Source organism: Gopherus flavomarginatus, chromosome 13 (assembly GCF_025201925.1).
Source record: "Gopherus flavomarginatus isolate rGopFla2 chromosome 13, rGopFla2.mat.asm, whole genome shotgun sequence".
NCBI classification, from domain to species: domain Eukaryota; kingdom Metazoa; phylum Chordata; order Testudines; family Testudinidae; genus Gopherus; species Gopherus flavomarginatus.
In genome coordinates, this window is record NC_066629.1 from 23,688,737 (window position 1) to 23,712,461 (window position 23,725).

The following is a 23,725-nucleotide window of genomic DNA, read 5'->3' on the forward strand; positions in this document are numbered from 1 at the left end:
ACTGGTTTCTGACAGTCTGTCAGCCACATTCAAGGAACAGGCACAAGCAGCGCCCTCTAGTGTACACTTTCAGGAAGATATATTACAATGCCATTTCTTAACACAATTCCATACATAATCAGAATCCTAACAGGAGATGCTGATTACGATGCTGCCATCTGCCCCTAAAATTTACCATGTGTCCATCTTTGGGAAAAATGTGTTAGCAGCAGCCAGGGGAAGACACAACCACTGGGTTTTTTCTTCTTCCATTCCCCCACCGCCCTGGTATTTAAGAAGAGCATCTTGCCAAACTGCATGAATTAAACTGACATCCTTTGATTTAAGAGAAACCCAGTATGAACTGGACAATGTTTTGTTTTTTTCACAGTGTAATTTATGAAGGACTAAGTGATCACTTTGGAAGTCAGATGTCAGACTAAACTACCATAATGGTCCCTTCTGGTCTTAACATCTATGAATCTAAAATCTACCAAAATGATATTTAATTGTATAATTTTCTAGCAGCAGCACTTGACATGCCATATTTTGGGCTACAATAAAATTTATGGCCACCCCTACTAGCCCTTAGAGCAGAGTTATGTAATAGAACTGAGAATTTAAGCCTCATTTGTTCCCTTATGAAGGTAAATATTCAAGTATTTCAAGGAAAAACTATCCATTTCAATGGCACAGCTGTGAAATGGTACATTAAAGTGCAAGAGACTTCCAATTCAGGAAGTAGCTTTTCAGAAATCTGCCCGACGTGGGCTCAATCTTGCAAAGTGTTGAGTGTCTTCAACAATTGATACAAGTGCTCACTACTCAACTTCTTGCAAGATCACGCTCCATGTGGGCAGCATCAAGGGAAAGGGGTGATTAGAATGGTTTATGAAGAAATAACAACCCAAAAAATCCAAACTAGATCCAAAAAAACCCCAATCCTGTTGTCTCAAAGCTCTCTTCTGAAATGTCCTGGCAGTTGCATTTAAAATAACAGTAAAAAAAAGTGCAGAGAACTGAGGGCTGACACTTTCAGTCGAAGATAAGATAGAGATAACAACGAGTATTTTTTTCCCCCTAAAATTTCTGTCAGGGTTATTTCTATAGCATCTGTGGCTGAAGAGCGTGCGGTTGTACAATTTGTCATACTTACTCGGTGTACTTCAGCCTTGACAGCACAATGCTCTTCAGAGGAGAGGGAGGGGCGAGGAATGAAAGAATTATCCTTAAAGAGTCACGACGTGTTCCGTCCCTTGCCAGATGCTAATGTGAGCTCAGGTGTAATCTGCTACCTCTGTCTCCAGCCTGCACCCATTGTAGGATAAATAGTGCAGTGCAAATAATGAGCTCCTGGAACCAGGCTGTGTTTTTGTAAAAAGTTCCCTGACCCTGATTTTGCTTCCACGAAAGAAAAGCTGCATAGACAGCAAATAAGCTCTCTCCTAATTTTCAAGGATCTGGGAGACACAGGCTGTTGGAGCTCAGCTCTCAAAGACCACAGCACTCACCATGAAATTTCTGTAGCAGACATTCCATGAGGGAGGTCAGCGGCAGGGCAAGCAGGGCCAAAGCAAACGCCACATTGAAGTTCAGGAAACCATTAATAAAATAGAAGGACCAGGGCTCAGTACCTGTGGTGGAGGAGAGGAGAGAAACAAAAGATAATTAGCATGAATGATTAAAAGGACTAGATGTATGGCAGCCCCATTCTCTCTCTGCCTGACCATGATTGGGGATCAGTAGCTTCAAACATCGATTCTCTCTATACCCCATGGAGCTGAAACCAAAGAATGGAGTGAAGAGCATCTTACAGTAAGAGAAGCAGTGTGGCCTAGAGGAATGAGCACGAATCCGATTTGAGCAGCTCCTGGGTTCTAATCCTGGCTTTGCCACTGATTTACTGTGTGACTTTATAAGTCACTTCCATCTTTCTTTCCACAGCTATAAAATGGGTTAATGATGCCAAGGGACTAGTCAATAGTGATTTGAAGGTACTTGAGTGCCAACTATTACATCACTGTCTCCATGCAAGTAACTTCATTGATTTTACCTTTAGGGATTAACCAAAAACACATACACCACATATTGTCTCTTCCTTTCCCCTTATTAATGGTTAAGCCTCAATGTTATACCCACTGCCTGCTGTTCATGAATCTATGGGACATTCTAACGATCAGCCCTGAAAGAATGGGCGCCTCTCAAAATGCAAATGAACAGCAGTGCTGCCATGATGCAGGACAGCCACCATCCCATTCTGAAAACCTATGTGATAATGGCAACTAAAACTGAGGTCAAGAGATTCTGCTTCTCCAAACCTGCACCCATTGCAGCAGAAAAGCTTCTCAAGTGAGAAGCAGCCACAGATGCCCTGGATGTTAAGAGACTGTTACTGTCTGCAACAATGCTGTCTCATAGGCTGACAGAGCTATAAAACTTATTTCAAACAAACAAGAGAAAAGAGCTTGCATTCACACTTTATCCACCCGGGACACCTGCTGTAAAGTGCATCTATCTGCTAGCTACATACATCTTCAATCTCTAAAGTTTCCCAGTGTGTTTCTCCTACAGTTTAGCTTTAAGAATAGGACACAAAAACATTTGTTCAGTAAACAGTTCAACCTCTCCTACTGGTTGTTGCAAGCGTCGAAGAATGCAAATTGACAGAAATTCCAGTCCAACTGTCATTCGTTTGCACTCTTAATTCAAGATGCTAAAAATCCTGAACAGTGGGGAATGCCAGTTCCTCTCTGCACGTTTGCCACCTTCTTGGTATGATTAGTGCAATCACTCAGTAAATGACACGCGGGGGCTTTAATCAATGCACTGTTGTGACATGTGTCACATGCCGTAGCAATTTCCTGCAATCAGAGCCACTTAAAAAGGGTCTGTGTTGAAATTAATCAGACAACTGAAAAGCAGCAAGGAAAACCTGACACCTCTGCAGCTTGTACAAGTAAATACGATTAGAAGCTGAACTCATAATGTCAGAAACAAGGAGCAGGAGTTACCAAGGCAAAGCCCAAGCAACTCACGTTTATTTGGGAATCCTACATCCATTAGCACGGCAGCACTGGAAGCAAAATGAAATTAACGTTCTGTTCTGTTGTTGTTTTTTTTAAATGGGAAAGTTTATAAGAAGTTCACCTTCAGTCCCCACCCACTCACATCACCACCTTCAAAGGCTCAGGTGAGTATAATTCTCAGCCTGCTGCCAAAGCCCAAACATGGGACACAGAATGTGACCAAGACCCAAAAGGATGAACACACAATACTTATCCATGCAGCAAATTTGCAATGGCTGTGGAATTTCTTCCTCCAGTGTAAATAACCCTTTCCATGATCTTTATTTTATGATTCTTTATTTCTGATGTCTATAATTTTGAATAACCAAAGTGAAAGGGAAACCAAATGTGTGCAGAATGTAGGTAACTTTGAGACTAAAATGAGTGCCCCCTCTCCCCTTGGAAATCAGGGACATTTGAGAGGTATGTACGTAAGAGAAAAGCCTATAACACGGAGGGGAATTAAATTTAAACAATATTATTTGTATTACTGTAGCTTCTAGGAGCCCCAGTCATAAGGCCAGGATCTCATTGTGCTAGGAGCTTTACAGACACAGAACAAAAAGACAATCCCTGCTACAAAGAGCTTCCAATCTCAGTATAAGAACATGACTTAAGCTGTGTTGCTTATGTCCTACTGCTCTGAACTGTGATTATAGCTGAAGCACGTTAGTTAACATTCAGATAACACATTGCAATGTGCCTCAGTTTCCCCAGAGGTAAAATGGGGATAACAACTTACTTTCTTTGTAAAGCTCTTTGCGATCTACTGATGAAGAGAGATATATAGGAGCTAGGTATTAATTATTAACTGAAATGATTACACCTTGTGAGAGGGAATCTTAAAAGGAAACTCTCAGATTTCAGGAGGAAATTTAGAAAACGTGGGAAGAAGAAATATTCAGTATACTCAGAATGGTGAATGGACTCCCTGGGGGAGAACTCCATATGTAAACAAGGGTTCGGTTTCTTCCCAGTCCGTCGGCTACTGAATTCTGTACTGCAGTAGCAATGCTGATGTGGAAGGAGTTGTGACAGGCTGCTACTTCAGCGCTGGATGGAGCGCCAGGGGCATGGGCAAGCAGGGTGGGAGGAAAGCCCCTCTCGAAACACACCTCTTCTCTGCAACGGAGTTGTGTGCCTCTCCAGTGGCCTAGCATATCATTGGCCAACATTGCAGCAGTCTCCCCTCCTGGGATCTGCTTTAATAACCCTCTTTAGCACACATGCTATCTCTGAGGAAACCCAGTCCACCTGTCCATGCCTTCCCCTCTAGCTTAATTTATCCATCTGTACCAGAACCTATGAACCATCTTTTAGGTGTCCACAGCCAGGGCCAGGGCAATGTTAGACCTCACACTCCGGGTTCACAATTTTTTCCTCTAGGTCACAGGGGTTCAGGCAGTTGTTAGCCTTCCCTGGGCCATTGCCTGAAAAAACTTAACAGCCACCTGTAGCTATTTCCAAATGAGAGATGCTCTGTTTACTCAGGTCTCTCCCTGTACATGGGGAGGACAGGACCTGCCTATTACATCCTGTTTTTCCCTTCCCACCAGGCCTTGCCCCACAGTCACAGGATCTGGGGGAAAACCAGGGTCAGATGAGAGCTGGGCCTAGACTCCTCTCAGAAAGGCACAGCCACCTCATGACAGACTCCAGTGACAACGCAGAAGACAAATGGCCTGAAAGCAGTGCTTTGATGCAGAGGCCCTTTCCCTAAGTTTGCTGCAGCACGACTGAACTGCTTCTTAAAGACTAAGAGCTGGAGCCTTTTCTCCTTGTCCAAGGACACATTTACTGCTGTGGCTCAGGAAAAAAAGCCAAATCAGGTAGGAATAATGCGTCACACGGGCTAGTTAAGTGACCCGCTGACGCAAGATTTTATGTAGAAAATACAAGCTTGAGGCATGGTCGCTGTGTTGACTCATGCTTTCAGAGACATTGAGTCTCTCTGCCTCCCAGTGCAACATGCCTTTATTTTTGTCATTCACAAAGGCACAAGGTGACTTGAGACATGACAGCAATGAAAAGAATACCACACACAAGGAGAAATCCTCCCTCTGTTGGTGTTCTTCAGGGATGGGGGAACTATCCTTTCACAGAACAAAGGGAATAAACTTCCCCAGTGTGACATTCATAAGACAAAGGACTGGAAGGGATCTCCCAAGTCATTCAAGCAAAACAGAACCATGCAAATCCTATGGACTCATTGTGCCACGTCCAGTTTATCAGTGCTGGATTAAGAGAGAAAAGCAACTGCAACGAGTGGAAAGAGAACAATGCAGTATTTACAGTAGGGCCCACTGATGTAGCAGGCTGCATATAAGGAGAACCCCACAAGTGATTACTAAGCATCCCAGAGCCAGAAAATATTCAGCCTTCTGTTCTACTTCAGGGGCCATTACAAACTTTAAACTCAACAAGCCAGATAAAATAGGTGGTTCTTCTTCTTATTTATTTGTACTCCAGTAGCACCGAGGAATCCTAGCCAAGGACCACAATCCCATTGTGCTAGGTGCTGTACAAACAGATGTAACTCCAGTGAAGACCCCAAATGCTTCCAAAGGTAACCGTATTACAAGTTACAACCGACACTCCACACATAAATGGGATGGGCTCAGCAGACCAATCCACAGGGCCAGGTTCACGAAGGAATAACTCTCATTGTTCTCATTATTGCTCAGCTAATAGTTCTAATGATTTTCTCCAACTGCTCATCTTTTTAGAGACTTAAAAATATGGATCCGTGATATCTGCATATGAGTCACTGCCCCCACGGACACAGGAATCTGATAACTGACAGTGGAATATTCACTACAGTGAGTGCCTACATCAGGGGGAAAGTAATATCTAGAAAAAGGAAAGAAAATGCTCTTCTTGCCTGCAGGATCCCAGCTCGTAAGCAAGAAAGAGACACCACCATGTCCAGATACCACATTTATGGATGTGGCATGAGAATTCAAGTAGAACAGAAGTCAGGTTAAGGGGACGACAATGGTGATGCCACTGTTCCTTCTCATCTGTCCCCACCCAGAGAGTAACAGCCCCTCCCTTGGGTACTATGTACTAAAGGGATGTAGCCTGTGATCACACAATCTGGGAGGAAACCAGAGTCTGAGAAAACTGAACCTAGACCCTTCATAGTGTATGTCTCCACTGCAATTAAACACCGGTGGCTGGCCCATGTCAGCTGACTCAGGCTGAAGAGGGTATACAATTGCAGCATAGACACTAGGCTCCAGCTAGAGGCCAAGCTCTGGGACCCTGCAAGGAGGAAGGTTACCAGAACCCAGGCTCCAGCCCAAGCCCAAACATCTACACTGTAATTTTACAGCCCAAGCCCTGTGAGCCCAAAGCAGCTGATACAGGCCAGCCATGGGTGTTCAATTGCAGTGTAGATATGCCTTTAAAGGCCCAGCCACCTCAGGACAGACTCCAATGATGTCAGCAAAGGGAATGCAGGGGATGATAGGCCAAGAACAGTGCTTTAATCCCGGCACTAAAGATGGTGCAACCTGGTGCTTCATCAGCTCCCAGTATATTTTTATCCCGTTTCCATGAAAGCTGGGACAGCGTTCCAAAGCCAACAGAACTTGCCTGCCTTTTCATCTACCGGTGTGGTGTGACTTTTCCTTACAAATAAACATTATAAAGCTTTCTAAACACACAGCATTAAGCACACATTTCACTGAGGTTCTTTTATTTATATGAAGATGTTATATGAGTGTCACTGTGCACAAATACTTCAGAATGGATTGGTTCCCAGAGAACACCAGAAATAGCTCACACACCAGCATAGAAAGGTCGGGGATGAGCCCAGGCCAAACCAAACCCCATCAGAAAAAGTGTCTGAAGTTTCCATTACACAGGAGTCATTGCAATACATTTCAGATCGTTATTGCAGAGACCAAGGTCCCTGGCAAGGGCAACACTCGCCCTGTTGTACCACAAGAAACCAATCACCGTGCTGCCACACCCAGAAATGCCCTTCTATCTGAGTGATACTCCCAGGAATCGTCAGAAGTTGCTAGAGGCAAATATGGCATTAGAAACAATTCACTGCCGCAGTCTGACCCAAGTAATATCAGATGTGCAGTGGGTCTGTATGACAAGAGCAACAAAGAGACCTCGCTGCTTCCTCAGACACCCCACAGTCTCCACTAGTCAGGTTATTTAACTGCAGCCCTGTAAGCAGTCTCTTTAATGATCTCTCATTTGAACTGATCTTAACTTCACCACAAAAAGCTCTCCATTCATTTCTAATAGCACGAGGTCAGCTGGGAGCCAGACTGGATCAAATCCCACATCCATCTAGCCTAGTATCTTGTCTCTGACAGTGGTTAGCACTAGATGCTTCAGAGGAAGGTGTAAGAACTCCCTGGTAGGCAAGTGTGGGGTACTCTGCCCCAGGCCCCAGTCAGGTCTCAAACAGAGATCGGCCTAAAACCTGAAGCAGAAAGTTTTATTACTCTTCCAATTTTTTTATCATCATTTATTATGACAACTCGGGATGTTCTTGATGTCCAATACCTTTTAAATTGTGCTAAGATATAGGCCTTAAGAACCTCCTGGGTCATTCAGTTCCACAGACTAATCGCACCTGGTGTGAAAAAATTTGCTTTGATCCCTTGTGAATTTTTATCACCTGAACCAAATTCTAATCCTGTCTCTGCCACTGCCTTCCTTTGCGATCTTGGGCAAATGGCTTTCCCTATTTCGTGCCTCAGCTTTCTGATCTGGATTCTTAAAGTACCAATGAGTAACTCATATAAAGCCAAAGCCCATCCTAACTCCAGAAAGACTGTCATAACGAACAGCAGCATGCAGAATTAATTAACTTTTGTCTTTCTCCAGATTCCTGCAAATGCCCTCTGGTAACCTCTCTTCTGCTGCATGCCAGCAAAGCTCAGACCATGCATTGTCATAGAAGCAAGGAGATCCCCAAGACACAATGTGGAAGCAGAGTCTGTGAAGAACTGATGAGAAGTGAAAGGACTCAGGGGCTGTGCTCTCAGTTACATGCCTGACTCCGCACCCTGTCTGGGTGAGACGGGAACAGCCTCAAACAAGATTAAAGCTGACAAACAGACTCTCTTGCTTTGGTTTAAGAGTGTAACCAACATTACTCAGACAGATGATGAGTCACATAGCTGTTTGGTACAAACAACTACTTTCAATAACGCTCATAAAACATGCGGAGGAAAACATAACTGTACCTTGGGGAGAATCTGAAATTTACAAAATTGGGCACAAATGAAATGCAATGTAGTCACATTGGATCTCAAACAGGTTTGCTGCTAAGAGTTCTCGGCTGTGAAGCGTAGGCTGCTGAGACATCCCGTGATGTATTTGCGGTGCACCAGAACTTCAAAGCTAGAAACTCATTCAAAGCAACTTAGCTTAGAATTGAGCAAAACAAACAGGAAATGTAAAAATGCGGGTGTTATTCCTGACTAAAGAGAGACATCCAGTGGCAACAGACAGGAACTACCTCACTGGGGAGCTTGCTTAACAGCATCAAATGAGCCCTCACAGCACACCCCGATATTTTGGTATAACACACTCACCGTAAAGATCGGGTCCATGAGGTGTGAAGACATTGTATAAAACAATGTTGAGAGGAGTGATTACCAGCTTCCCATAGTAATAGCTGTCAACAATCACAAGGGGAACCTGGAACAAAGCATTTAAAATTCATGTAGCGCTGGCAGCTTTGACCAGAAATTCCAAATCAGTGAGGGGCTGTCCAGTGTGTAGTGTCACTGCCAAATTTCCATATTTGTGCCAGGGTATAAACAGACTTCCAGCCCCCATGCTGCATAAATGATAGGTACACGATGCCTGGCTCTAACTGACAGGGCCCCTGCAAGATAGGCGCAGCTATTCGGTGATGCAGCTTCTTCCAGGAGTATAAAGGGTTTAGAGTCCACACCATAATTCATTCAACATGCAGCAATGAACTGGAGATGCTGAGTGCAAAAGGGGAGTTTGGTTCCTATGCCCCTGCTAGTCTCTTGCCCCTCTGAGACTGGACAGTGAACCGCAAAGGCTTTGAGCAGCGTCTCATTAACCAAATCAGCCTTTGGGGCAGAGCACTGAGCAGCAGCAGCCAGCACTGGCATGTGCTGCTTTGGGCAGTGGGATACGTGTTTTGTCCATCCCTCTGAGAATCAGGTAACAAGTACCATACCTGGCAGGATGCCCCTGCTCTGCACCCTCTGTGCAGGTACTAGAGACTGACTTTCAAGTTCTGATTAAGACTGATTCAGCTAGAGCCTGGAGGAACAACAAGCAGAGACTAAAAGCCCTCTGGGAGCAGAAAATGGAAGTCAGTCCTTTGCAGGAGAGGCAGGGTGAGGGGATCATTGCATGGAAGCTACACAACTTCTCAGCCTTTGAAATCACCTGTAAGAACGAGGGGAGTGAGCCAGGAACAGAGACGTTCTTAGGAGCAGAGGGGGAGGCTATTGAGTGCATGGAGATTCTTGTTAATAAGAATCTCAGCAGACAATGGGCAAGTCCTCTGAAAGGGCTCTCCCTGAAAATGAGCCCAGCCTAGCTCTTCCATTGGGCTTTATTACAGGAACTTACCAAAAACAGGATCAGGGCCACCAGACACCAGTTCACAAAGCTCTTCCACCTCCGCTTTATTATCAGCAAGTCAACGGCAATAGGTAGCCTGCAAAAGACAACATCTGCATCAAGGACCTTTTTCAATCGATCAATCACCTTGAGAATCCTTGTCGCCTTCTCCCCCCAGGTTCAGGAAGACAGTTAATGGGAGGGAGGGAGGGAACGACGGACTCTCTTTCATTAGTCTCAAGCCAGGAACCGACTCCCTGCCAGTCCTTCATCAAACTGTTCCTTTTTCCAAGGGAAATATTTCAGCAAATCTAACAAGACATCTCGGAATGGATTGTCAGCAGCAGGGATCAAATCTGCGATCTCTGGATATTAAAGCACAATCCTTGATTGCCTAAGCTAAAAACCCCAGCTGCATAAGCCCAGTCCATAGCAAGCACATTAACCTCTGTATTTGTCCAGTTACCAGCCCAGCACTATACTGAGAGCATGCAGGTTATACAAACACCATCTAGACTCTGGGTAATATGTACCAAACGGAGGCAGGGTTTTCCTAATGGTGCCACAGCCTCCCAGCCAGACAGCTGAGCACTCGGCCTTGAAAAGCACAGAACCTCTGTCAGGTCTCTGAGCTTTCCTCTCCTTACCCAAGAGCTGCACTGAAAGGCCAGCCCACGATGGCTCCAGCTGCCACGCCCAGCACGGCTATTGAGGTCTTATCCATATACCAGCCCGTCATGGCAACCACTGTGGTGTACATACAGAAGCTGCTGGGGAGGAAGGCTACAAAGCAAAGAAAGGAAGAGGTCAGCTAAACTTTCACATAGGTAAAATACTGCATAGGGTTTATTTAAGGCTCTGTAACAGGCAGAGTATAGTCTGCTATAAACACTGGGAATTAAATCCTGGACACACTGAAGCCAATGGCAAAATTCCCACAGATTTCAACAAAGCCAGGATTTCACACCATTTCCTCCAGTTAAGAGCCTTCTCACTGTATTCTGCCAAGATTAAGACCAGAAATATCCAAGTACTAAAGGTCCATTTGCTCATAACCTGCCACATTCCACAGTGGCAGCCCACCCAGATAGCCAGTATTTGCAGATATATGATAACCCATAACACTTGCTCTATTATCTGTGTCCTTTTTTAATCGGAAAGACGATATGAACTTGCTCACAGGGCAAACGGAGATTGGGATGGACTGGGTACGGTCCTTGAGAAACCAAGTGGGATTACGGGGAAATAAACAGGGAACAAAACATGAATAGTGCTGGAAAGAGCTTTCCAGCTGTCATTGTAAACAAAGGCAGTGCAGAATAGATCTCAGACATCATCTGGCTATGACACCTCCCCTCCTTCTTAGGCCATGGCAGCACCAAGTGCAAGCAGCCATGGCTCGAAATTACTTCCAATTGCCACCTTTGCAGAAAATGTCCCTTCACCTGCACACAATACCCACTCCAAGTGTTTTACAAACCTGGGTTGCAATGGCTGCCTTGGCAGAGACCATTTAAATGGCAGGGATACATTAAGGCATATTATAATGCCAGCCTACCGCAAGATAACACCTTTTCTCCCCTTGGTTAAAACTGGGCCACAGGCCTGTGTGGAAATGTCAAAAACACTTAAAGAAAGTAGTCTCAGAATGACTAAGATTCAGTTTGAGAGCAAAGAGGTTTGAAAGGTATGGCTCCCTGAGACTGGGGACTGCAGCAGAAACAAATACCGCCAGGAAGAAGGACGATAAAGGAAAGAAGTGAGACACATCTGGCACAACAGTTGGTCTCTGGCCAGATTTTCCTTTAGAAATGTCTGCAGCAGGAGAGCAATGGATTACCCATGTCAAGCACTGGGCACTGAGTAGTTATGAGAACATTTTAAGGTAATGCTTTAAAAAACCGCACTGGAGCTTTTCCCCTCCGACCCCACCAAGGCATTCCTGAGAGTGGGTCACTCTAACAACTGCTGCTGAGCAAGCCTACCTGCAGCGGAGCAAAACATCCCAGTGCTGAGAACTAAGAAGGCCAACATCAGCCGGCTCACATGCAGCCCAAACCTCTTACACACGGCCCTAGGGAAGCAGAGAGAAAATCAGACATAGCGCCATGGAAACATCTGTGCACAAAAGAAAACACACTGCACCAATCAATAGCTACTGCATGCAGAGCTGAAAGCAGCTCTCGCGGCTCTTGGGAACCCCAAGCTGGCGGGCTCTCACTCCTCAGCCCCTGGAGACAAATGGACGGAGGAAGAATGGATACTCTGAACCCATCTACACTAGGATTTCAGCTCCCTGCATAGCTACGCCAGTGCAAACCCCTACTGTAGAGATGGTTTGCACTTGGGGGAATCATAGAAAGACAGGAATTGCCAGACTTGGTCAGAGTTCAGTATTCTGTCTCCACGTGTGCTTCACCAGCGTACATAGTATCTGCACTAAGAGTTTGCATTGGAGCAGATACGCCAGTAATTGCTATTCCATAGTACACCAGACCTCTGTTTTACCAGTCACAGTAGCTGGTCACCAGTAGCACCATACCAAACGCTGCAGACTGCTTCCCAGAATCAGGATCAATGCCATCTCATGGCTGCTGCCATTAAAGATGCAAAGTGGGACAACGATGGCTCGAAAAGAAGTGGCAGGCTAAGACTTCCCACTTGGACCAGCTAATTGCATGATCAGGCTACTGCTTTATGGAGCTGTAAACTCCACTGGAGTTACCCCTCAGCTGGGATAAACAGAGCCAGAGAACTTGGGGGTGATACTGAATTTTGAAGCTTTCCAGTGCATCCCAGCTGAAATCACCTACATAAAATGAAGTCTGCTGTTTCCCCTCTTTGACACACCCAGTACAACTCAGCTCTGACAACTCTGCCGATGTCAGTGGGAAAGCTGTGCCAAACGCCAGAGTTAAGACTTACTCACTGGACTTCAGAGCAGAATTTGGCCACAGTGGCAGGATTCTAACCAATGTTTCCCTAGGAATCTTTGCTGGATACGTATTTTGACAGATTTCAATGTGAAGCACTATATCCACGTAAGACATTTGTATATGGGTTTGTGAGTATATTTTCAGCCCTCATTGTCAGTGGCAATAACCATCCTTGTTGTTCACATTAGGCTATTCACTGAGCAAATAGCTTTGTCTACTCACTTATAAAAGTAAAGCTCACAAATGCAACTCAAGAAGGCCAAGAGACATCGCAGGAAATAAAAGACGAGAACCTAGGAGAAACATTCAGAGTCAGAAATGGAATTTATAAATGGAATTGAAGTGCCTGCTGGTAAACTGTGAAGCAAAAATGTGAAAGGCTAATACAAGATGGAATAACTACTGCCATGGTGAAAACGTCACAAGATCTACTTGTTAAATGATGGAGCCAAAGTCCACTCAATGTGGTGCCCGATCCCACACTCACTGATATCAATGGCAAAGTTCCACTGATTTGAAAGGCACAGGATCTGGCTCTTTGACACTAAGTCCTTTATGGCAAAACGGTGAGAAAGAAATGACTCCATGGAACAGGACCCTGAGCTAGCCTGCTCTTTCCTCTATCAAGTCTTGAGGACCAAAGCGTTAACTGCAACATTACAAAGGGAAATTATCCCAAATATCCATCTGCTCTACCTAGCCAGCAATCACGCACGCACACAGGAGCATCTCGGTACTAAGGGGTGGCGCTATACATAGTGTGGCAAATATGTACCCAAGCAACATGGTTTTTTTAAAATGCTTCTTTTTCACTTTCTCGTCTCTGCAGGTTATAATGTGTTATGCAAGAAGTGCAGTATACTGACATTTACATTTTGATCTCAAAAATGAAACCATTAAAAAAACATTGCAAAAGCACTACCGGATGAAATTTCCAGAGCATACAAGTGAAATCAGCTATATATCTTCCAGGAAGCTTAACAGCAGGTTTGAGACCATTACTCTCTTAGACCAGTGGGATCTCAAAATTTTGTACTGGTGACCCCTTTCACATAGCAAGTCTCTGAGTGCGACCCCCTCCTCCATAAATTAAAAACACTTTTTAATATATTTAACACCATTATAAATGCTGGAGGAAAAGCGGGGTTTGCGGAGGGGGGGGAGGCTGACAAATCACAACTCCCCATGTAATAACCTCACATCCCCTTCAGGGGTCTCAACCCCCAGTTTGAGAACCCCTGCTTTAGACTGCTTTGAAAAGCTCAGTCATTATGTCAAAGTCTGTGTCCTGGCCTGAATACATGGCTACTTTCAAGAGGCACCTTTCAAACAGTTTCTAGCCTGCCTTTGGTTCATAAACCCTACTAACCATATTCCTTCTGCACTCACTTAGACACCCATGTGCATGCACAAGCACGTTAAATAAGAATCCCAATGTCCTTTGTGTCAAACAGTTGCTTTCTTTGATACAGACAAAAGGCCAGATGGTTTCTCATAAGCAAATCTTCCACACAAATGATTTACCTTATTTGTCCGTAGAACTCTAACATGGAATAAGGCTGGCAAGGCATGAAGCCACAGGTAAGCATAGGAGCGAATGGCATAGACTGGAGAGTATTCCCATGTCTGGAACCCTTTCCCATAGATGAGGTAGTGCATCTACAAATCCCATTAAAAAAAATAATACAGGTTAAAAAGAGGACACGTTTTTGCTTTAGCCATTAGCAAACAATAGCATAAGAAGATTGATATGTTGAGGGCACAGATCAGCATGAGACAGCTCTAGGCAAATCCGTATCAAGAATCTGAGCAGACCAATTACAAAGCCTCAAATTACTCTACTAAGGAGGAGAAGCCACTCACCGGTTCCCAGTAGTTAAAAGTCTCATCACAATCTGAGATGTTACTCAAGAGGGCAGCGCAGAACCGAGCTGAGATTAGACACTTGAAAGCTGTGGATCCTTCAGGTGCCCAGACCTGACCTGCCTTGTTCCCGGATGGCCTAATCAAGAGCAAAGAACTAGTGTCACAAGGACTTACTGGAGTGGATGATATAAGGTAACAGAATAAAGAGCAGCCAGATGACACAGGGCAAAGAACTCAAGAGACTGGGAAATCCACACAGAAAGAGTTAAGACATTCAAGGAAGCAATGAATATGTCTGTACTCCCTCTTCAGTATCCTTAAAACACACTCTGAATCAAAAAAGGCTACAGCTCTTTGCATCCTCCATTCAGATCCTTCTACTCAGGGCATGACAGGCATCCTGTTCATTACATTTAAATTCAAGTTGGTTTATCCATTTACACACCTAATCAATGTCACTTCTTAGGCAGCTACTTGATTTAACTGACCCTCACACAACCAGTGACCCTTAAAATAGAGTGAGGAAAATGTCTTTAATGTATTTACGTGGTCCCACCACTGTTATATCTGAACAACTCACAATCTTTAATACATTTATCCTCACAACAGGAGAGTGGTCTCACCACCATTTTACAGACATGAAGGTGAGGCACAAAGGAACAAAGCAACTTACCCAAGGAAGTCTGTGGCAGAGCAAGGACTTGCACCCAGGGCTCCAAAGTCCCCGGCTAGTGCCCTAATCACTGGACAGTTCTTCTAACCCTCGAATTCCCATCCCAGCACTTACCAGACCCAGCCCTGCTTAGGCTGTGAGGTTGGATGGCACCTTGGCACCAAGTGATACAGCTACATTTCTAACTATACTGAGGAAATGTACATGGCCAAAGGCTCTGCTATTTTTTGTTTGTTTGTTTTTATTACTGTTATATTTACTACAGATCAAACCTAGTTTTGATGTCAGCGAATCTCTTCTATTGGGGTCCTTGTACCGCACCCATCATTGTGGCATCTCAGCACCTTTATGTAAAAGATAGTCCAAACAAATGCATGCCAGATCAACTTCTACCCATTGGGTCCCTCTGGTATAAGAGGTGGCTAGAGCTAGATTCTGGTGAAACCATCCTGCAATGTTCAACAAGTCTAGCTTGATGCCAGGCTCTGCTTGCAGAAACTGAGCCCTGGTGCATTCACCGAGCAAAGCCCTTGCTAATGTCTAACAGTCCCAGGCTACCCAGCGCCACCCCACAAGGCTTTGGAAACTGACAGGTCCATTCATAGGGAGACAAGGCGGGTGTGGTAATATTTGGGTCCAACAGAATTTATTACCTCCCCCAACCTGTCTCCCTCATATCCTGCGACCAGCAGGGCTACAGCACCATTGCAGGGATCCCTTCGTGATTTCTTTAGCAGGCTAGCGTGTGCCGTCTGTATGCAGCTCACTCGCCAGGTAGTAGGGTGTCCGCTCTGCACCTGCTCCATGCCAGCCTCAGGTGCTGGATTCCCGGGCCGGGTTCCGCTGCCCAGGGCGGGCGGCTGGGCTCCCGGCCCGGTGCCTGCACCCGCGGGGACAACCCCACCAGCGCGCCCCCCGCCTGCCACCTACTCCGCCTTGGCCTCCTCCGGCCCCGGCCCCGGCCCCAGCCCCTCCTCTCGCTGCCGGCCCGGGTCCCCGCCGCCTCCCCTCGGCCGCTGCCGGGTCCCTTTGGCCGCCATGCCGAGCTCGGGCAGCAGCGCGCCGGGCTCCTCCTGCTGCTCGCGGGAGGCGCCCGGGCTGAGGCCGGCGGCCGCCATACTTAGTGCGGGCAGCGGCCGCTGCTCCCAGCCGGGACCCGAGACGCTCCGTGCTCACCTGGGCCGGGCTCCGGTCCGCTCCCTGCAGCAGGCACCGGGCGAGGGAGGCAGGGGAGAGCGCCCCGCTGTACACTGAACGTGCAATTCTCACCGTGCAAGGGGGTGCATAGGAGAGCGCCCCCCTAGGCACCGAGCATGCAGGTCTCATTGTGCAAGCGGGAGTGCAGGGGAGAGTGCACAGCTGTGTGCATCATTCTCTCCGTGCAAGGGGGGGTGTACAGGAGAGCAACCAGCTGTGTGCAATGTGCACCATTTCTTTCCCTGCAAGGGGGTGCAGAGGAGAGTGCACAGCTGTGTGAAATGTGCACCATTGCCTCGGTGCAAGGGGGTGCATAGGAGAGCACCCAGCTGTGTGCAATGTGCACCATTTCTTTCCCTGCAAGGGGGGTGCAGAGGAGAGTGCACAGCTGTGTGCAGTGTGCATCATTCTCTCCGTGCAAGGGGGGGTGTACAGGAGAGCAACCAGCTGTGTGCAATGTGCACCATTTCTTTCCCTGCAAGGGGGGTGCAGAGGAGAGTGCACAGCTGTGTGAAATGTGCACCATTGCCTCGGTGCAAGGGGGTGCATAGGAGAGCACCCAGCTGTGTGCAGTGTGCACCATTTCTTTCCCTGCAAGGGGGGTGCAGAGGAGAGTGCACAGCTGTGTGAAATGTGCACCATTGCCTCGGTGCAAGGGGGTGCATAGGAGAGCACCCCACTGTGCATTAAGCATGCAAGTCTCACTCTTCAAGGAGGTACATAGAAGAGAAAGCTGTTGTGCAATTCTCTCCTTGCAACAGGAGAGGAGGATTGCATAGGAGAGCACCCCACTGTACAATTCTTATCGTGCAAGCAGGGTATAAAAGATGCCGCACTGTGGAATGAATGTGTGCAAGTCTAACAGTGCAAGGGGGTGTAAAAAGACCACTTGTCTGCAATGAGTCTAACGGTGCAGAGGGGTGCACAGTGGCATATGCTCTTAAGTGAACAACAGTCTGCCAGGAATTGGGTACAAAGAAGTGCACGCCATTAAGCATGGAACTGAGTCTCCCCCAGCTTAGGGGTGTAGGTAGAATGCCTCTTAAGTAGGCCACCTCTCTTATGAAATTGAAAAATTCTAGGACAATCCAAAACCAGTTACAGTTGTTTAGTGAGAACACTGTCCTTTATTATGATTATGCTATGCACCACAGTATGATGCTATGAGTGCTACATATACCATCCATACAGAGCATGGTTTGTTATTCATAGGTTATTCTCCTGAGCACCCCCAGTCTTGCCTTCAACCTATTATCAATTCCTAAACTGTAAACAAAACAGTCAGAAAAACTAGGATCACACCAGGTATCATAGTTCCAGCTCCTCCCTGCAACAGCTGCACCTATTAGAGACTCAAAAGAGCCAACTTCAAACCTTTATGTACCTACCACTGCCATAGATTATGCAACTTCTGCTCTATCCCTTCCAGAGAAAGGGATGCCACAACTGAGTAATTCTTGGGTTCAGACATGTGTTGACTTCTTGTACTAAGACCACTTAAGTCTCCATGGCTGGACCCAAAAATGCTCAGACATTTTAAACAAGTAATGGGCAACTGTTGAAGTTTTCTTATTTCAAGCGTACCTAATCAGAGTGGCCATCAATAAGTGCTTCTGGCCGAATGTAATCAAGCAACATTTGGCAGACTTGTCCAGAATATTACCATAAACCCACCTTTGGCACAAATGAGCAGAATCACTTCTAACTCCACCTTTTTCTAGAAACCTGATAAAGAAAAACACCCATGGAGAACTGGCATTTCAACAGTCATATGCAGTCAGACAAGGGGAAGGTAGCTGGAATTTATTTTTGAGAGCAGAATTAAAGGCAGGTATGTAACATTTTTAATTAATCTGCACAGCCTTTATAAGAGGCAGAATTTAGCTAAACAGAATAGTAACACAGTGTTAAGGGACCACACAACATGAAGTCCAGGCTTCTCACAGCAAAGTGGTGCTGTTGATGAAGGTCCAGAAATAGCATACAATAATTTACCTAAGAGTTACAGCAATGTTTGCACCTATCTCCTTTCTAAACTGCAACTGCATCTCTGCCACCTGCTGGCGAGTAAGAGCCTTGTCACAGGACTGGAAGGTTAGTCTGTAGCAGAGGCTGATTTGTCCAGTTTGTGGATGCTGAAAGCTGTCAAGGAGTTGAATGGACACAACAGTTTCCTGTGACACACACCTGGCAATAGTGTGAAATGCAACTTCATCAAACTGTTCACACTCAGGAACCCAGAAGCTGACATCATGCACATAGGAAGGTGGATAGAGTGAAAAGCTCTTGAAAGGTCCTAACTCTCCTCCAATAAACTGATTCAGAAAACGCTCATCTACGGTCCATAGCATTCGCCAGTCAGAAATTCCACAAATTTGCATGGCTACCAGGTCAAGATTCACTGATGCACACACAATGCCCAGTTCACGGTTTATTGACCCACAGGGAGCTGCTGATATGGCTCCTATGCAAGAGACACTGGCTTTGGAGTCTGAAGTGTCAGTTTTCACACAGATGAAATATTGAGTTTTATCCAGCTGAGGGTCAGGCCTGACTGAATCATTTAACTCAATTGTTTCAGAGCTTTTTGGTTCTGCTACTGTGGAGGTCAATGTAAAACATGAAAGAGATGGGAGCAGAGAACTTAAAGTGTATTTAATATTATCCATAAGCATCTGGATACAGCTGCCCTCTGTACCCTTATCAACTGCACACATAAAAAGAGTCTCATGAAAAACAGGCAGTGTGCGCGGAGAGATCAGACACTTCCTGAAGACAGGCCCACTGAGAACGTGCAGAGTCCCAGGGAGAAAGCTCAGCCTTCGTATCACATCCTGAACATGAACCAGAAGGGAAGATCTAAGATAATGTTCTGAGAGCTGGTCTCCTTCCTGAGCCTTCATTCTGTCATCTTGGTCTATGTCCCTGCAGAAATGAACGCCAGGAAATAAGACACCTCTTGCTGTTCCCTTACCTATAGGATCAGAGTTTGGGTTTTCCTCTGTGTTGGGAATGATCCAAAAGGCGTTTGACTGAGAAACAGCACTTAAGCAGCCTTGGTGCAGGAGAGACAGGGAGTGGTCAACCCTTTGTAATGGGAAGGTTTGGCTGAGTTGAGCAATGAGCTTTTCATTTATAGTTCTTACAGGATGATCTGAATTGATATCTAGGAAATGCCTATTAAAAACAAAAACAGATTATAAAAATCACTGTACTTAGACTTGTAAACACATTTTCCTCTGTTTATAATTAAAGACAAATATAATGACTTCTCCAAAGTGATCTTAGTGTTAAGTTTGTTTTCAATAGCCACGTGGACAGGGAAAAATCTTTAGTTATGGTGGCATACTTATTACCAAGACATCTGCAGGACATAAGGATGTGTGTTAAGAGTTGCAATTGAGGATTAGCTGCACTTCAGCTGGTGGAAAGGGGAGGACTTTCCTAGCAATTATCAGCTGACTTCCATTCACTATTAGAATTACAAGCTTATTTAAGAAAGCCAATCAAAAGTATGTTAGCTCTGGATATTTTCCAGAATATGAACCAGTTTAGAGACAGATTAAAAACTAAGTTTTTATTCCTAACTAGCCTTAGCAATATCAGTACAGACTAAGCCACCTACACAGAACTGCTCCCAAATCACTGCACAATGTATAAATTACAGCTTCCCTCTTCTACTGCTGTAAATATGAACAGTAACATCTTCTCTCTTCTGAAGCCTTATGCTAAGTGGACCATAAATATGGTCATTTTTATGTTCGTGTCAAATTTGCTCTCTCTCTCTCAAAGGAAATGGAATTTGGAACATTTAATGATTACCCGTCTCAGAGACGCAAACTGATCATTCATGCAAGATTGTGGATTAAGTTAGCAATAGACTCAAGCATGGTCTGGTTTTGTTCAGAATAGCCCAAATGCAGCCTGGTGAATAAATCTACAAACAAACCAGATATTGGACTTGAACACTTACCTGTTAATTTTATCCACAAATATTTCTGGAACCTGGAAGGAAACCCTCTTGCCCTCCAGTTCAGTTTGGCAGATCACAGACCTGGGATGTGGAAATGGCAAGCCCCGAGTGAAGATGTGGTTTAATGCACCTTCTACAGAGAAGGATTTATCCTGACTCCTGGCAAGGCACACACACAAATGCACCATCTGGTAAAGTAACTGATATTTGACTAATATTAAACACACCAATGTAAAGTGACATTGCATAACTAGTAAACTGATAAGACTGAGTCAGCATAATGTTGTCTAAATTGCAGAAGATCTAGCGTGCAACCTTTGTCTAAGCAAATAGACCAATCATAGGATTTGGCTCTCCCCAACACCTTAATATTACTCATTTCATTTGGAAACAGAAATGCTAATCCTGAGATTTAAGATAGCATTTTTTCTGGCAGATACTCTCTCAAACGGCAAGAATTTCACTGTTTCTTATCCACCCTACTAAGCGATGGAAGAGAAGTATATTGTATTTTTATAGAAAGAAGAAAATTAGAGGTGGGTTTCCTCCACAAGACAATGCTCTGGACTATGGTGTTGGGCACTACAGAAATACCTAAGGAGCAGCATGAATATCAGTGACTTCTTTTTGAAGCATCTATAGGTTACCTGTAGCCAGTGCACTTATATCCATGAACATCCTCTAAGTTGAAGGGATGAACGTCACTCAAGATAAATCCTGCGCCCGCTGCTAAAGCCACAACTTGCCAGCTGTTGTGCCACTCTCTCATTGGCTGGTCAGCAGGCGTCCCTCCCTGCCCTTTGCAAAGAGCCACATGGACCTCTCCCTTCTCTGTAAGCACGTCTGCACAGCTAGAACAAGAACCAGACGGTAATACTCTTGCAGGACACTCAGAAACAGAACAAAGTAAACAGACGGTAAAGTACATGGGGGAAAAGGGCCCTTTCTAAAGAATGTTTTTTAAAGTCTCAGAAAATTGCTTTGAATTTAAGGCAGTAGTTTCAGGAACCAAAATGCAGCTTCTAGAAAGTGTCTCAGCAGACCACATGGTAAGAGTTAAGTCTGTGCTACTTAGTTTCACTTTACTCACCTACAGAAAAACTTCATAAGAAGCTCTCTATTCTTTGTCACCCCAGCTTTCCTCCCATAGTGAGGGAAATTGAAATAAATGCAATCAAAATTTCTCTTTGCTGGCAAAAAGTAATCCTTCAGTTTGGTACAGTCCACACAAAAGCCAACTTCAACCCCTGCAAAAGAAAAGAAAAGTACGAGAGCAGGGGATTTAACATGATAGAATCTTCATTGAAAAGACTAGAATATATATGTAAGTAGGTAGAAAGGAGAGAGTAGAGCTGGGTTATTTTAATGGTGCTTTCAATCTGTCAAACAGCTTCTACTGTTAGTCATAAAGATGGCAAGTGAAAAGGAAAAGCAAGTTCTTGTTTCAAAATCATAGGTATTATATAGATATATAGTCCCATCTAGTTCATCCCATAGAGGCCAATGCAAGATTGTTCCCCCATCATATTTTCTAGTGCTTTGCACACTCCAGTTTTAAATATCACATGGCATTTCCTTTCTTCTTTCCTTACCCCTACTGGAGGTGATGTTAGGAAGTTAACCCCCTTTTATTTCTGCTGCTGGTGGTTTTTGTTTTCTTTAGTGTGATTCTGATTAGATTTGAAGGTATGAGTATTTGGAGGGTTCTTCACTCCTCTGAGGGAATTTCTCTAGAATCCCCGTCATTTCTTCTGGGGAAATGTTCTCTGGTCTGAAATTGATATTTGGAGGAATATTTGAAGTGCCTTAATTGCTCCTACAAAACCATCTCCTATTTTAGTTAACTTTGTTCTTTCCCCAAAGGCCCTTTATCATTGTTATGACCAATAATATTGTTCAATACAGGGATCTTGTTTCAATAGCTGTTAAAATGCATTTCCTGTGAAACAATTCCACAGCCTGATAAATCTCACTGTCTGGAAGAATTTCACTATATTTTTCCCCTTATAATTTTAATCCACTCCCTCAGTTACTCACCCAGACAGCTGTGGGGGATACTTAGCACTCAGCACAACATGGCAAAGTGATTTCCTTTGGGGATTTTTTTTACCTTTCCCTCTCAGATGCTGTATGTTCGTTTTAGCAAGTGCCTGTCTGGAAACTCTCTCTTCGCTCTCATAGCAAGTAGCAATGATACAAGTCTCACGATTGCTTGCATCACACAAGGAGGCAGAGAAGGAAAAGTTTCCTTCCCCAACTAGAAGGAGTCGGCGGGTGGGTCTCATGGTATCAAAATCCTAAGAAGTATAAAGATAGGTCAGGGCCCCCTTGTGCTGTCACAGTTTCAGCCTCTAACAAGAGGCCTGGTAGCCTCATGCATTACAAGGGGCTGCCAAAGTGTGGGGGTTGAGGATCCACGTGAACAGTTCACTTGCCTCCCTCTTTGGGGGAAAAGGGCCTCCCCACCTCACCCCCACCCTCCCGCGTGGGAAACAGGCCTTACACCTCCCCCCATCTGCACCGCAGCACTGGGACGGCAGACAGCACCACCCGCCCCCCGCTGGGAGGGGAGACGATCCCGGCCCACCACAGCCCAGGGCCTCGTCCCGGGGCCTCTCAAGGGGACCGCACCCTCCTACCCACCAATGCCGAGGCCGTCGCTCCCTTGCTCTGTCACCTCGCGCTGTGATTGCCTCACTTCCGGCGCGCCGCTCGTGACGTCAGACGCGTTTCCCGGCTGCCATGGGAACAGGTTCGGCTCCGCCTCGCTAAGCGGCAAGTTGGGACCAGCCGGCGAGTCCGCGCAGCGAACCGGAGCCTCCTCTTCCCGGGCGACGCGTAACGTCCCGCCAGTGACTTCATCGCCCCCGCGACAGGGCGGGCCAGGCCAGGGGGCTAAGGGGCGTGGTCTGACTGACGGGCGGGTCAGGGTGAGCTCAGAGGCGGGGCCTGGAGTGCGAGTGGGCGGGGTTGGGCGTAGGAGGCGGGGCCTGGCTGCGCGTGGGCGGGGCCTGTAGCCCAAGGTGGGGGGGTTGGGCATAGGAGGCGGGGCCTGGCTGCGCGTGGGCGGGGCCTGTAGCCCAAGGTCGGGGGGTTGGGCGTAGGAGGCGGGGCCTGGCTGCGCGTGGGCGGGGCCTGTAGCCCAAGGTGGGGGGGTTGGGCATAGGCGGTGGGGCCTGGCTGCAAAGCGGGGAGACCGAGCTCAGTGGCCTAGGCTGCAAATGGGAGCGCCCCCCCCCCATGCCAGGGGGGCTGGTCCCAGATGTGGGAGGGGCTTTAGCAAAAGTGCAAGGATCTTGGGTGCAATGGGCGGGCTGGGGCCTTGTGCGTGGCCGTGACCCAGTAGCTGATGCGGGCAGCACTGAACTCGGTGCTAAAGTCAACATGCCTGATGCCTGCAGAGCTTCCCAGCTTGCTGGGTAGGAGCTCTGTGCCAGGAGAGCAGTCCTTCCTG

The 23,725-nt window shown here is 46.0% G+C and overlaps 1 protein-coding gene across 11 annotated transcripts in view; it reads right to left on the reverse strand.

Annotated features, from left to right (window-relative positions):
* The window catches only part of LOC127033808 (alpha-1,2-mannosyltransferase ALG9-like), a 52,761-nt gene extending 29,685 nt beyond the window's left edge, over nucleotides 1-23,076 (reverse strand). Inside the window, exons 1-11 of one of the 11 annotated variants that reach the window (XM_050922019.1) lie at nucleotides 22,949-23,076; nucleotides 22,382-22,568; nucleotides 21,362-21,518; nucleotides 14,426-14,564; nucleotides 14,087-14,221; nucleotides 12,785-12,855; nucleotides 11,612-11,700; nucleotides 10,274-10,409; nucleotides 9,636-9,723; nucleotides 8,612-8,717; nucleotides 1,491-1,613 (exon numbers count right to left, since the gene is read on the reverse strand). In XM_050922019.1, coding sequence (XP_050777976.1) covers nucleotides 1,491-1,613; nucleotides 8,612-8,717; nucleotides 9,636-9,723; nucleotides 10,274-10,409; nucleotides 11,612-11,700; nucleotides 12,785-12,855; nucleotides 14,087-14,221; nucleotides 14,426-14,564; nucleotides 21,362-21,518; nucleotides 22,382-22,556 — 1,219 coding nt within the window. In that variant the 5' untranslated portion in view covers nucleotides 22,557-22,568; nucleotides 22,949-23,076. The other 10 variants (XM_050922018.1, XM_050922020.1, XM_050922028.1 and 7 more) reach the window with 10 other exon arrangements.
* Nucleotides 23,077-23,725: the final 649 nt, after the last annotated feature.